Source organism: Lampris incognitus, chromosome 12 (assembly GCF_029633865.1).
Source record: "Lampris incognitus isolate fLamInc1 chromosome 12, fLamInc1.hap2, whole genome shotgun sequence".
Classification (NCBI taxonomy): domain Eukaryota; kingdom Metazoa; phylum Chordata; class Actinopteri; order Lampriformes; family Lampridae; genus Lampris; species Lampris incognitus.
In genome coordinates, this window is record NC_079222.1 from 27785638 (window position 1) to 27801451 (window position 15814).

General features: G+C 38.5%; 1 protein-coding gene across 1 annotated transcript; it reads right to left on the bottom strand.

The window, feature by feature from the left end:
* Nucleotides 1-10124: 10124 nt before the first annotated feature.
* On the bottom strand, nucleotides 10125-12000 carry LOC130121993 (heat shock protein beta-1-like). Its single transcript, XM_056290999.1, has 3 exons — nucleotides 11610-12000; nucleotides 11362-11425; nucleotides 10125-10842 (listed from the first exon to the last, which is right to left on the bottom strand). The coding sequence occupies exons 1-3, from the start codon at nucleotides 11998-12000 to the stop codon at nucleotides 10683-10685; spliced, it is 615 nt and encodes a 204-aa protein (XP_056146974.1). The 3' UTR covers nucleotides 10125-10682.
* Between the last annotated feature and the right edge of the window lie 3814 nt (nucleotides 12001-15814).

Sequence of the window (15814 nt, forward strand, 5' to 3'; positions counted from 1 at the left end):
GAACTGGTAATTGAGCAGGCTCATAGAATCGGTGCTCCGCCAAACAACATCCAAGAACAACTATTATGAAGTTCTTGAACTTTAAAGACAGAACAAAAGGCAGCCAGAACCAAAGGTAAAGTCATATACTTTGGAAAGTCTCTTGTGGTGTACACAGGATGTAGCTATGATGAGGTGCGAAAGAAGTCGCAAGTCAAGGGGATCCATAAGCACAGAATCATCATGCTGACAAGTCTCTCACTTTCCAAACTTCAACTGAAGTGGACAAGTTTGCCCTGTCTCTTTGAATGATTGAGGCGGACTTGATGATGGAGTGCTCCATCTGGAGAGTGTAGCAGCAATACTGATTATTCTATTTTTTATCACTTTCACACAAGGCATCCTTTTTGTTTATCCTTTTCCATTGGTTGGACTGCATTTTGTTTCCCTTTCCACCCTGATGGGAAAAATAAAAGTTAATCTTTATTGATGTGGACAGTGGGCTTAATACGGGTTTGAAAAAGGGAAAACAGTGACACTTATGCACCCAAGCAATGGACAGTTGAAAAGTCATTCGCTTACAAGGGACGTTCAAACCTTCATGGACTTTATGTGGCCAACAGCTGTATTATTCGATTCCTTGGATATTTTCTCCATCCGTCAGATTGAGTTCCAGGCATGTATGCTTCCTTCACTGTTGTATACAGGTTACAAATATTACATAGTTCATTTTTACAAACTTTAAGAGGTTAGTTAGCATTCAGTTAAAGCTGTTAGAGTTTAAGACAAGGGAATAACTAAAAGTGAGAGATAGATGGATCCTTGTAGTGTGTGGGCCCATAAGCACCAATTATAGAGTGGGAGAGGAGGGGGGTGTTCAGTGGACATGGGCTCCACTGGGATTCGGGGTGGGTTTCTGGGGCATTTATTTAGCCAAATAAAGCTGGTAAACAATTTCTTGATTCTAATAAACAAAGATGGGGGAGGCGGCAGAGGGATATTCTGGAAAGAAGAGAAATTTAGAGAGTATGTTCATTTTTAGAATATTTATCCTGCCAGTCATGGAGATAGGTAAAGATGCCCAACGTTCTACTGATGAGGTTGTAGCTTCTAGGATTGGGTCATTGTAACATCACGGCCTCTTTCTTAAATTCCTGTCCTCAAATGTTTTCTGCCTCCTTGATTACCCTCATCTGTGTGTAATCACTAAGCTAGCCTGGATTTACTAAAATAGATTCTATGTAAAACCCTAAATTGAATGAGAACCAGGTTGGCACAAGATGAGGATGAGTTTACCTGTTTTACCACTCCCTCCCAATAGTCATCTGTTATCTCAATATCTAGTTCCTTCTGCCAATGTGCTTCAGTTTTCTGAGTTAAGTTCTAAGCTTAAGAGGCTCTCATATAAGAATGCTCTCAGCCATTTTTCAGCAGGGAGGTTAGAAATTAATATATTTTCCTCAAGCGAGCTGGGGTGGAAGAGAAGGAAATTACTTCTTAACATAACTCCTCTCCATCATCTTAACAAACTCCTTCCTCATGAGGTAGCCTCAGCAGAGAGACTGAGTCATGTTACCCTCAAGTACACTGTTACAACTTGGCTAGTGGATGACTAAGATGTTCTCAATCAGACCTGCAGAGAATTTGCCCTTGCGTTTAGCTCAATCAAATTAATTACTTTTTGTCACAAAGCTTCAGTTAATAGCAGAGTCATCAGTGATCAGATTCAAGTAGATCATGTCGGCCATCAGCATACTTGGAGTCTGATTCATTGGGAATCAAACAACAAATAAAATGCGGGTGGGTGCTCCTTAAAAGTCATTAGCTTGCCCAAGTTCTCCTAAAAAGATGACAAAAAAGGATATTCTCCTTGTGTTAAAGCATTCAATAATATAGGATTGAACAAGAGACATTTTGTTAATTGATTTTACCCTAAACTGTGAAGACAGTGGCACGGAGCCACCCTTCTTCTTGCCTCCCTACTTGCCGTCTCCTCCAGTCTCTGGTGTAAACATTATCAAAAATGTATCTGCTGAATGCTATTTAGTTTTTTTAGCCTCTGGATTTGACTGTTATGATTTTATATTATGACTGATGTTTTTGCGTGAATTTTAATTCTATATTTTATGCACAACCATGTATTTAACAGAGAATTAGGTTTTTGAAAATCAATTTCCATCATCTCAAAAATAAGGTAATAATTTTGTTTTATCTGCAGCAGGGAGATACAGATGAGCGAGCAGTTTACCTGAGGATTTCTGTTGCAACGGCAAAGCAGATCCATTCAAGGAATCCTTATTCTTGTCCAACCTGCCACAAATATTGTAGTCCACAGTTCCAGTGCAGTGCACCAGGGGGACAGCCTTGTCTTTATCCAGATGTGGGCTTTTGGAAAGCATTGCACTTGCCAAGATGCTGGTCATATAGCTTGTTCTTGAAAAATGTATTTGAAGCCTTTGGGAACAAACAGTCCTCTTCAAGGATGGAGAAAATACCCATGGGCTTTATGGGAGGTGAAAAAAGATATATGAAGAGGCACATTTGCAAGCTAAGAATAATCACTGTACACCAATCACTACTGCACAGTCACAACATTATTTCCTCAGCAGGGGAAGCAGCATGCTGTTTTAGCTGACTGTGATTCCCAAAATTCCATTTCATGTTGCCTGAATTGACATAAGAAAACTATTGTGCATGGATCATGGCTTCTAACACTGTGATTTCGATATTTTTTTCCATTGAGTATAAGTAACAAAATCAATGTAATTTATTTCAGTTTAATTAGCATAAAAACAACATACACATTAGATAAATGCAAATCTACAAATACATAAAATACATCACTTCCTGTGTGCCAGTAAAGATTTTGTGGAAAGCGTGTAATGCTCAGCAATAGGCAAATAAACAAATTGGCAAATTCATGTAACAAAGTTGTTGTTGTTTTTTTTCCATTGGGGCTTGGAGGGATATTTTCAACAATAATAACAATTAAAAGGTCATATTTGACCATAAAAATACTCCCTCATGCAGTCTTGAAATTGACACTGATACTTTTAAGAATATTTTGTGGAAAAAAAGGAAAGTATTCCTTACCTGACCCTCTCTTCAAGTGTACACCACAATTCTTTTTCAAATATTGAAGTATTGTGTTTCACTGTTCTGTCCATTATATATAGCTTCTCATGCGTAGCACAGCACAGTCAATAATCAGCTAAGGAATATATCATGTTGAAATCCCCTCTTCTGGATGTTTTAGTAAATTACAGATAAGAGCATCTCACCACAAGCTGGAACCTCACAGTGTTTTTCTACTTCCACCATACACACACTGCTTTGGAGCTCCTTATTTTGGATTCTTTTTTGTCAGCAAAGCAAAAGTTCAAGCTTGATAGCATGCCAACAATGTTTAAATGACAGCCAAGATATTGATTAGATGGAACAGTAGTATCTATAGTATCTTATATTACAGTACGGTGTCCACCAGCTGTCCATTACATGGTTAAATTTCATATGGATGTTATTTTCATTATATTTTGTTTCAAGGCACATTAGTGGGTATCTAGATTTTAATCAACTAAAGTGCAGTTCTTGAGAAGAAACTTCATTTTGTTGTGTATATTAATAATTTTTGCAACCTCTGCTGACTAATTACCAACATATTCAAGGATATGTTGTGCTTTTAGTTGTACCTAGGAAATACTGAAAACCAATTACAATTGCTGTCTTCTTTTTACAGATTGGAAGTAGCAGCACTTCATGTATAATGTCAGTTATGAATAAGAATAAAGAACTTGCATTCCTCTTGAATGCCTCTTTAATACTTTTTAATACTTTGTCATGTCAACTAAGAAAATCCATGGAAGTAGATTGGGGCATAACAAATATTTTTGGACATAACTTTTTTTTGTTTTGTTGATAAGTTATACTGGTGTCTTGTTCTTAGGTATATCTTTAATTTTCTGTTAAAGTCTTTAGCCATCTAATAAGACGGCGTGCCTTCCAAACAAATCCTTGCCAGGCCAAATCAACACTGCTGAACATAAGCTGGAACGGATATCTGTGAAGTATCAACACGCACGTAAAAAACTACAACCATTTGAAAGATGAGACTAGATGGAGAGCCACCAGTCTATTTTGAATGTCAGCCACATTGCTGGGGGGACAGGAGCTTCATGGCAGCAGCATGGGAAATGTATTTATCTCTGTTTTGAATTGCTGTCACTAAATGAATGCTTTTACATTGCCAATGAGCTTCATTTGGATTTAATTTATTATCCAAGATCATATCCGTGGGGAAGTCTGGCAGTGTTACTGGTTTCACATTTTCAACAAGCACCTCAAGAATGATCCATCAACAGCTACTTTATTACCCAGTTTTGGCAATTGAGTTCATCCACTTGTCACGTTGAGATACAAGTTTATACTTGTACAGACTGTAATCTCATTCGAATCTGTGGTTTCACACTATGGGGTGGCCACATACCTGGCACAGTGTGGTTTTAACTGGCTGCTCTCTTTATGAATGAATGGTTTAGCCCTCGCGTCAACTTTGGTAAATTTTGTGTTTCTCAATACTGGGGGTTATAAAAGTTGTGGCATGCAGTTTTGCCTGTCCCAAGACAAATTGTACTAATATTTTCATGTAACAGTTTGAAAAAAAAAGTCCTTACTTTTCACATAATTTTTATTTTATATTCATTGACAAAGTCTAAAAATGTTTCTCTGTTAAACATTAATTATTGTTTTGTTTTAACTTTCTTTGTGTTAATAATATCAACATTTCAGATGAGGCCTTTGTGCTGATTTAAGTTGTGTTTTTTTATTTATTTTAGTTTTGTATACTGGTGATACAGATGAGTGTGTTACTGTGAAACATTTATGTTTTCTGGTTAATGTAAACAAGCCGGCATTTAAACTTACTTTCAGGTCTGTGGTCTATTATTGCCATTGTTTTAATTCATTTACTGCTCCTCCGAACTCAGTCTCTGGTCCTAGATATATCGGTTTACCCTCACAGCTGCTTCAGTAAAAATTGTGCTGAAGCAGTGTTACACATTGTCCAAGTCTGAAGCCACACAGGCATATGTTGCTGCCCTCAATGTCTGAAATAACTTCGATTTCACACCCACAGGTGGCCTGATGGCTAAAAATAATGTGGTTCTTGTTTGACCCATCCCCTAGCTCAGAGTTTCTCAAACCTCTCCTGGAGGACCATTTGTCCTGCATGTTTTAGATCTCTCCCTGCTCCAAATACAGCTGATTTAAATGATCAGTTTTGTTATTAGGCAGCTTATAACGAGTTGATCATTTGAATCAGCTGTGTTGGAGCAGGGAGAGATCTAAAACATGCAGGACAAGTGGTCCTCCAGGAGAGGTTTGAGAAACGCTGCCCTAGCTCACCATGATCCATGTTGTGCTCTATAGCTGTATTTAGAATAATTACAGTGACGAAAACTGATTTAATCGATATGCATAAACTTGTTTCCTCGGTGTCCACGTCACGGAGGACTTGTCTCGGTCCCTTCACACAGACACTGTAATAAAGAAAGCATGCCAGTGGCTGTTCTTCCTATGGAGGCTGAAGAAATTTGGCATGGCCTCACGGACCCTCACTAGCGCTTACTGATGAACCTTTGAGAACATCCTGACTGGCCCGGAGGTGCCTGAAGAAGGTCAAAAAAATAATCAGGGACTCCATCCAGCCCGGACACAAACTGTTCTATCTACTTACATCTTGCAAGGGGCACAGCAGCATCTGCTATTTGTACTTTTTGAATTAAATTACATTTAAATTAAATTATTCATATTACGTTTCCTTCATTAATCCCTTTGGGGAAATTCAGTTACTGGAAATTAACCCATCCTAGTTGTGATCTGTGTAGCTAGCAGCAGTGGACTGCTGCTTCATGCTGCACCCAGGGACCAGCTCCTGGTCAGGGGCACAGACAGGAGGACTAACCCTAACATGCATGTTTCTTTTAATGGTGGGGGAAACTGGAGCACCCGGAGAAAATGAAGATCGGTTTATGGTTTATGCATATCAGATATATAATCAATCTATTATTTAGTTACTATTGTTGGTTGAATGTACTGTGGTACATATCTTTCTCTCTCTCTCAAACAGACACACACTACACATAAACATCGTCGTAAATTAACCAAGACACCTACAACATACACACATTCTTTCTTCCTTTCATGGTCATTTCTTCACATAAGGACTTTGTTTATGTACTCTGGCAAATGGCCAGAAACCGATCTTCTTCAAAAACCGTCCGCAGACATGGGGAGAACATGCAAACTCCACACAGAGGATGACCCCCAAGGGGGGGGGGGATAACCCCGGGGTTCGAACCCAGGACCTTCTTGTTGTGAGACGACAGCGCTAACCACTGGGCCACCGTGCCGCCCAACAGTTTACTGTTACAATACCTGTTCGTTATGGTTACTGTTACTGACTGCACAATCTGCCATTTGCAAAATCTTCCATTTGCACAAGTTTACTGTTTACAAAACCATTGCATATGTTACCTCACTATTGCACGGACATTCTCTACTGTAGCACACTGCCCAACAAAGTACATCCAAAGTCTGCAGTGACTTATTCATACAATTACAAAGGCCAAGTGTATGTCTGCATGCATGCAGGCATAAGAGTGTGGTGATTTGTCATATTGGAGCAGAACACGGATATTGGTTAACTTAGCGTAGAAGAGGTAGACAGCATTTTCAAATAGTGCTTTTTTTTTTATAATGTCCAGCCATTAACTACTTTTGTGTTCTCTTGCTTCCACAACTGATGACAACCTAAATCATTGAGGAAAAGGTATGCCGGTCACTGAAGCTATTGTGGGGGCAGGCAGACTTCCCTTGTATTTATTCTGCAATCTGTTGCAGCTGTGTGACGGAAAGATTTTGCATGGATGTGAAGAATTAAGCTGTAATTGCTTAAAATAGCACAAACAACTAGATAATTTCAGATACCGTTGAATTTCAGATGCTGCTTGTGCGTTTGTGTGTGTTTAAATTATTTAGCATTATTTTGATTTATTGTTGAATAATTATAACATTCACAATTATTAGCCATATTATTATATTTTTTTTAAAAGATGACTAATAATAATGAATATAATTATTTCAATAACGTAGGTAGGTAGGTCTTTATTTCAAACATAGACCGCAATATTTAATTATTTTAAACACAGCAAACAAATAAACGTTACATGTTCGAAAACGAGCAGGAGGAAGTTTCTGCTTAGGATGTCCTGCCCCCTCTCTGATGCTCAATCTATACAATCTCATTAGTAACCTTTTTTTACACATCAGAGTATGCCTTACTCGATGACTTACCTTGTCAATGAGTCAAATAATAATAATAATAATAACAGTAATTAAAAATGGAATAAAAATAAGAAAGTGGAGAAAATGAAATTAATATATGTGTTTGTGTGTGTATGTGTGTGTGTGCGTGTGTGTGTGTGTTTGTAAGCAAAGGAATTAAAGCAATAAAAATACCGAAAACAAGTGAAAAAGAAACCCAGATGATAAAATCAATAACAATGGTGTCCCATTAAACAAAGAACGGTGACAGCGATACAATACTGGGGGGGGGGGGGGATCCCCAACAATAAAAATAATAATGAGGAAAAACGATAATAGCAGCCACCAAGGTATCATCGTCATGAGAAAAGCAAGACCTCCTCCTCATCCTTATACCTCTTTAAAACCATTTTTGGTACCTTTTTTTGAAGTGATTTAAACTTGTGCTTTCCTTGAGTTCTTCATCTAAACCATTCCACAGGCTAACCCCACAGTAGGAAATACACATGCTTTTGCAAGCTGTGTGAATACTTTGTTTTTTAAATTACAATATTCCTCAATAATTATATGTAATAAATAATTAGAAATTGTTTCATTATTTACACACACGCACATTTCACTTGCTGTCTATTGACCTTAAAGTTTTAAAAATCTATATAGGTTTGCATGTCCTATCAAAAACTGCACCACTCATGATCCGCTCACATGTTAAAATTTACTCATGTCAACACATTTTTTTAGGATTGTATGAACTGAACTGTATGATAGTGACACTGTCTGGCCAAAGTAAGCAATAACTATGGCAATGTACCACCTACAATGCATTTACTCTCCAGGGATATGTAAGTGGAACCGTTTTAATAACTGTTGAGAAATGTGATGGAAAATATCCAGCAAGGATGTACCCTCCCTCTCGCATTTTGGTCTTCCACCATACAGTCCTCATATTTCTCTTGCCAGTAATGTTGACAATCTAGACACACTTTTCATGTCATTGCTATTACAGCTGTTGTAAATACGTTAGCAGTCACAGATTTTCAAAGAATAAATTGCTGTTTTTATCATATTTTTGCTTTTAATGGAAAATGCGCAGAATACAAAGAGGAAGATTTACCATTGCAATGGAAAACAGAGATTCAAGTTCCAAATGGTCTATCTCAGTCCTTATGTAAATGTAAAAATAATATGATCATTCTCTCTTTGATAAAATGAGCATTCCAGATTTGATAATATGAGCATTCCAGATTTTATAATATGAGCATTCCAGATTTTATAATATGAGCATTCCAGATTTGATAATATGAGTATTCTAGATTTGCTAATATCAGCATTCCAGATAAGGCCTTGAACATCTGGAACAACACACAGACACAGAAAAGCATGTTGCTGCTGCATGGTACATGGTCATTTGAACCATGAATGTAGGACCTGGACCATGTAGAGAGGAAAACTAAATTAATATACATTTCAATTATTAACCTTTTATTTGTGTTAAGTCATTAAAATGATTGATACCACATCCCCTCAAAACTGCATATTAACTATTATGTGTACAATCTCAGTGCTACTGAACTGTGTCAAGGGAAGTTTGATGGAAAGTGTTTTGTGGCTTTTTAAAAGTCACCTCAATTATTAGTAAATTTTATTTAGAAAGTATACAGTAAAAATATTCACTTGCGGCATTCATGAATTACATTTGGTTGTAGATGGTTGACAGTCAAACAAATGTTAAAAACTAGGTGTTTTGTATTTTTTCTTTTTTTTTTAAAAGGTCTTTCTGCATGACTATTCTTCTTTTGGCTTGCTCTCTGTTTCTCAGGGGTCGCCACAGTGGATTTTATTGTTTCCATCAGTACCCTGTGAGGGCAAAGCACCGATGGTGGCCGTTGTTAGCCCGGGCCTTGACCAATCTGGTATGCAGCCTTGACAAATCTGGTATGGTCTTGTCAATCCGCATACTGATTTGGCAAAATCTTATGTCAGCTGCCCTTCCTGACACAACCACGCCTTGCTGGTTTTGTTTAGGAAAGTTCATCTTCATTAAAACAGCCATATAAACAGCTATATTCAAACAGCTAGATTATAGCCATATATATATATATATCTAGATTCAGAGACTTGGCTCTTTGAACGAAATGGGAATTTTGACCTTTTTCAGTGTTTTTCAGTATACTGAATTATGAAGTGCAAGAATAAACTAGTATCTCGGTGAGCTCTCTGGCCCCATGTTGTTCTGCTAGAGTTTTATCTGCAATGAGAGTAGGAGGTCTTAGTACCTTCACGTGGGTTTCCAAACATGTTCCTGGGTGTCTGCTTATGCCATGTGTTCCCATATATTCTCTCCTGACACACACACACACACACACCGATAGATAAACCCCTATTGGGAATAACTTCATCGAAGAAAAAGAAACATTTGGATATTAGGCAAAAGGCTTATCAGAAGTCATGTGTGTAGATTTGTTAAGGACGTCGTCTCAAACATTGAATTAAACTATGAACTACGGCGCCCTCCTGAGGAAAATCTGACAAGATGCTTTGGATCAGGACAGAGAAGAGAAATGAAAATGAGTAACCACTACAGATAACAATCATTTGTTCATACTCGTTTTCTGGCTCCAATTTTTTTGCAAAGTAATGTGAAAATCCCAAATAAAAAAATCTAAATCAATTTTGATAATTTCATATGATAATAGGACTTGTTTCAAGACATTTATTATAATGAAAGATATTATCTCAATACAAGTTTCTTGTTTAAATATTTAATTCCCTGTTTAGTAAACAGCTCCGAGGATAAGTCTTATCATCATAAAACAAGTACTTTTTCTTGAAACAAGCAATACTACCTGCCAGTGGAATAAGACCATTTTACTAGCCATATCTCAAATAAGCGTATGAGACTTAGAACAAGATCAAATTACTTTCAATAATATCACATTAATTCATCGCACAATTCAACATCAAAAACTCTGTTTTTCTTAGTAATAAAGACGTTTGACACATGTGAACACATGGTAAAATACATCTCTGTATTGCTATTTGAATAGCCATAGCTTTCATTAATGTTTACAAACAACTTGTTTCATGATTCAGTTATGTGTTTTTCTGGTTGAGCCTCATGTGCTTCGCCATAAACATGCTAACTTGAAATGCTAATATAATTGACCCAAATAATCTTTAAATACTAATGACAACAATCCATTACAATGTGAAATGGTGCCCGGTAGACATAAGATAAACTTGCTATTACAATGGTTCACATTTTGTAAGACGCTAGTCTAATTCTAGTTACATTATAGTGCAAAGCTGTGCTGTACAAAACCTTAAACACAGTGCTGTTAGGTTGTGGTCTGTGAAGATAAGACAGGAACTGCTCGCTGTTTTCAGTTCTCACCATCCTGCGTTTGCCTAATCTGGATAGGGATGGCAATTTCATTGGTCGATTGTTTGGTCGTCGCTCCTGCAACAGGAGCTTCCACAGACAAAACCCCTTCAGCAGAGAGTGAAGAGCTGATGTGTTGCAGGTCCACACCCTGTGGCAGCCTTCAAGAAACACGGTGAAGAAATGTTATTTCTAGTCATGGTATACAGTTAACTGCTGTCTGTAGTTCTTATATACATGGGAAGTATAGTTTCAGCTGCTTTGGTAGAACTTTCACTGGAGGCTAAAAGCTTTAACTATTTTATTTTCTCACAGAAAGTTGAATCAGTTCATCTGGACACAAGGTTTATTGAGAGAAACGTTTCATCATCACCTAAGTGACCTCAGGTCAGATGAACTGATTCAACTTCCTGTGATTTCCTTACCTGGATTATTGAGCAAGGCATATCTTATTTTCTATTTTCATGATTTTTTTTTTAATCTTTGTCTTTTATTCAAGCCTATCCTTGCTACATTATAGCTTATCATTAATCCTATCAGTCTCTCCTCTTTAAAAAGAAAAAAAATCATTTGCAGCTACGTTTGGATAAGCAGCAACATATTAAGACAGTAATAACTTGCCAAGTTTCTTGAAAACATTGCTTTTTTTTCAATAACATGGCTCTTCGGAGACAACTTACTTATATTTCCGAGTGAAACATCTTGAAACTGATCCATGTTCATCATGCCTTTCTTCGTGATTACCTTAAAACGAGGAACCAATATAATCTAAATTAAACTGTACAACACAAATTTTGTCATCAACTCAGTACAGATGTGCTATATGTGCAGAACATGAAAAGCTGTTGAATATTTGTAAGCCCTGAATCTCATTTTTATACTTTTTTATCTTACATCTGGCCTTAAATCAGAAAAACAGCTCTAGTACCTGATATTTCCAGGTAGCCCTCCTTCACTGTGATTGTGATCTCTTCAGGCGAGAAGTGGTTGGCATCTAGATTTACCTTCCAGCTGTCAGGCCCTGTTCTGATCTCTGACACGCCACTGGACAGCTGTCTCTGCATTCTTTGACTAGACACTGCATGGGGGTGGCCATTGAAGGGGCTGAGAAGAGGAGAATATGCATACCCTGGCCAGGAGAAAGACGAAAGTCTCCTTTTAGCCCAGTCTAGCCAGTTAAGATCACTCGAATCCAGAAAAGGAGGAAGGCCAAAATCCTGCTCAAAGATGCGGCTTGGCTGTGTCCAGTTAGGGAAAGGATCCCAGCTCACGTCCCGACGGAAAATGGGACGGCATAATACTTTGTTTTGATCCCCCATGTCCTTGGAATAACCGCAGAATAGAGCAAATAGATGTTCAAACTGCAGACTCTGTGACTCCTCTGCACCAGACTGATGAACCAATCCTAGCTTTGATTGATAACCTAGAAACCACACCAAAGGGCAGCTATTTGTTTATCCGGTACAGTCCCTGAAAACTACCACATAACAGCTAAGAGTTCCTGGGACAACCCGCCTTTGTGTATTGTGATGCATCACAAACACTCTTTATATACACTGCCAGTCCACTTTAACACATCATGCAATAGTCTTAGCTATGGGATGAGAATTAATTGGTTTGAATGGACCAGGGTGTTATCCCTCGGTTGCCCCGTGACCCAGAGTGGATCACAGTAATTGTCTGTATTTATAACTCTGGGGCGGGTATGGCAAGTTGTTGGTAAATGACCCCAGTGGCAACAACTGGAGACTTGATTCAGCGCTGGCCTCTGTAGTCGTGTCACATACTGCTGCTCTTTGTCTTTTTCCATAGCAGACACAGCCTGGCGCTATGTGAGGGAACAGCATGTACATCCAAAATCTCACAGAAGTAAACAACTGCTTCCTCAAGGCACCCAGGTCCAAACTCCAAAATGACTTGTGCATAGACCAACTCTGAGACAATGTTGAATTCAAACTATTTATCAATTAATCCCTATTGTGTACAGTATATAGTGTAAATGAGCTAGACATGAAACAATTTGACACTTTAGCCACACTGGCTTTGTGATCAAGTAATGAAGTAATACAGAGAGACTGACGCAGTAGAGAGGCTGTGTGAAATTTGACATGGTGAGCTGCATCTACATGACTGTTTTGCTCTACAAGACTTGGACTGATCTTAAGTTCAAGAATAAATATGTGAGCAACTCACCATGGAAGAAGACAGAGGTTAATAATACACTAACTTCATCCTTAGAAGGTCATGAAAAGTAACAGATGATCCAATGTGTTGTTAGACCTTTCTGTTTTTAAGGATGTAGAAATCCATTCTTCTCTGGCTGATTTTCATTTTGAGTGACTTATATTTTAATTTTTTTGAAATGATAGCCAGGATATATGCTTTGTTATTAACTATCTTTTGAACAATTGATGTTTAAAAAGTCTTAATTACAGCCTAGTGAATCATTTTGCATTTAACCTTACCAGAGGAAATGATTCTAATATATTTACATTTCAATTTTTATAGGTCATATATTAGCTTTGCGAGCAAGAGTTTTTGGCAGTAGGGTTTTGATTCCTTCTTATTGAGAGTGATTTCAAAAGGATGGGACTGTCGGGCATCCGCGTAGCATGGTGGTCTATTCCGTCGCCTACCAACACGGGATCGCCAATTCGAATCTCCGCGCTGTATCTGCGGGTAGGAAGCCGAATATGGGTATGTGTCCTGGTCGCTGCACCAATGCCTCCTCTGGTTGGTCAGGGCGCCTGTTCAGGGGGGAGGGGGAACTGGGGGGAATAGTGTGATCCTCCTATGTGCTACATCCCCCTGGTGAAACTCCTCACTGTCAGGTGAAAACAAGCGGCTGGCGACTCCACATGTACCGGAGGAGGCATGTGATAGTCTGCAGCCCTCCCTGGATCGGCAGAGGGGGTGGAGCAGCGACCGGGGCATTTCGGAAAAGTGGGCTGGTTGACCGGACACAATTTGGGAGAAAAAGGGGAGAATAAAAAAAAAAAGCATGGGAATGTCCATTAATGGTCCAATCAGAGCTTTGGAGACTGAGTTCAGCAAGTTTTATGTGAAGCAGCAACTTGAAAAAAGGAATGGCAGGAGCAGTGGTGGCAGAGTTAGTTGTATTGAGGATGATGAATAAAAGTGTTTACTTTCCTGTGGCTGGTCCAGTTTTGGACCTGCGAGCCTTTGAAAACAATTTCAAATGGAGGGAAGTCAGATCTAATCAACTGATTAAGACTAATCTGAGCAACTCTCAAGACTGGTCTGGCCTGCACAGATAGCCAGATAGGACAACCTTAAATCTTTACATAAAGAATTTGGACCATTATAAAAAAAATATATACATAGTAATTTTTACTTGGATGTACATAAACACTGTTTTACTGTCTTAATCTTCAAATTTACTATTTTAGCACTTTGTGTTTAATAGGATTTCAGGTTCACAGTTTGGGGATGGCCCATTTCTAGATCATCAAATGAATGTCTTACAAAGTGGAAGGTACATTTGAGGATGTTCAGTCTTTAATTCCAAATACACACCTTGTTGTACTCACTGCTCCCATGTTTAAAACTAAATAAGTTTCAAGTAAAATCAGGGGCAAATATGTAAATACGTACATGAATAGAGGAAAAAAAAAGTCCAAGTTTTGTTACTAATACTCTTTAACATCAAACAAAAATACTAATATCCTTATGTAAAATTGACTTAAGTACAATAATTTAAGTAGTTTAAACTTATTTCCCACCACAGATGTAACTGTTGGGGAATGGGGGATGTGTTCCCCTTAAATGATTAGAGAAGCAAATTTTGCATCTATTCACATGAAAAATATCAATATTTTTATACATGCATTATGCCAGCCACTGGTAAGTATGAACATCTCAGAAAACATATTTATACAATTGGTTTTTTCTGTAGTTAAATGAAAAGACTACTTTCCAGTCATTGGTTTCCTACTCTAGCATTCATTTTCCTGGAAATTAAGTTTCAAAAACAAGTATATTGGTGAAGTTTGTGAATTACATTAGAGTGCTTGAATTAGTGCTTCATCCTAATTTTGCAGGGATCAAAATGAGCTACATATTTTGACTTACTGTAAGATTACCAAGGCCAGGGGTCTGACTAGACTCTTCCAACAACAGGGGCTGAGCCCATAACCCATTTTGGAAATCAGAACTCCAAAGGCCAAAAGCCCTTAACTTCATGCACAATGTCTCAAACATCACTTTCTATCCTAACTGGCCGTTTGTCAAAGCCGGGAAGACGCCCAAACAGTGCACCAGCCAGTCGAAGAGAGGAGAAGGACAACAGCTGCCTAAGCATAAACCAGTGGTGAGTCCATATGTGGCAGGAGTGTTGGAACAGTTGAGATGCATATTTTCCAAATACTGTGCCTTGGTTGCTTTCAAACCCCAAAACACACTGTGCCAGATATTGGCCCCCCCGGCACAAACAGAGCAATATAGTGTATGCTGTTAAATGTCAGGAGGATTGCCGTGACTTGTACATCAGGGAAACTAAACAGATGCTTGCCAAGAGGATGGCACAATGCACAAGACTAAAGCGTCAGGCCAGGACTCTGCAGTCTATACCCATCTACAGGCCAGCGGCCACTCTTTTACGGATGAGGATGTGCACATCCTTGATAGGGAGGAATGCTGGTTTGAACGGGGAGTCAAAGAGGCCATCTATGTGAAGAGGGAAGGACCATGCCTGAATCGAGTCGGAGGGGGCAAGAGTAAGTACATCTGTTGCAATCTTACAATGCTGTGATTACAACTACACCCCAATCAATCCTCTGTGAGTAGTACACAGGGTTGTTGAAACTCTAGTTGTGGCAGAGGTGTAAAAACCAGGTCCAGAAAGTAAAAGTCCAAACCATGTATTTGCTCCACTCATGCATTACACCAGCAGATTCTAGTCAACACCACTCCTCTAGGTAGGGAAAACTAGCTAATGAAATCAGCTGGTTTAGTAACATGGTTGGAGCAAATACACAGTTTGGACATTTACTTTCTGGACCTGGTTTTTACAACTCTGGTTGGTGGTCAAGCCTATTTGCATATGAATCCAGTCATTGGTTTCAGTCATTATGCAACTGTATTGTTTTAAACGGGTGGGGATACCTGCAGTCA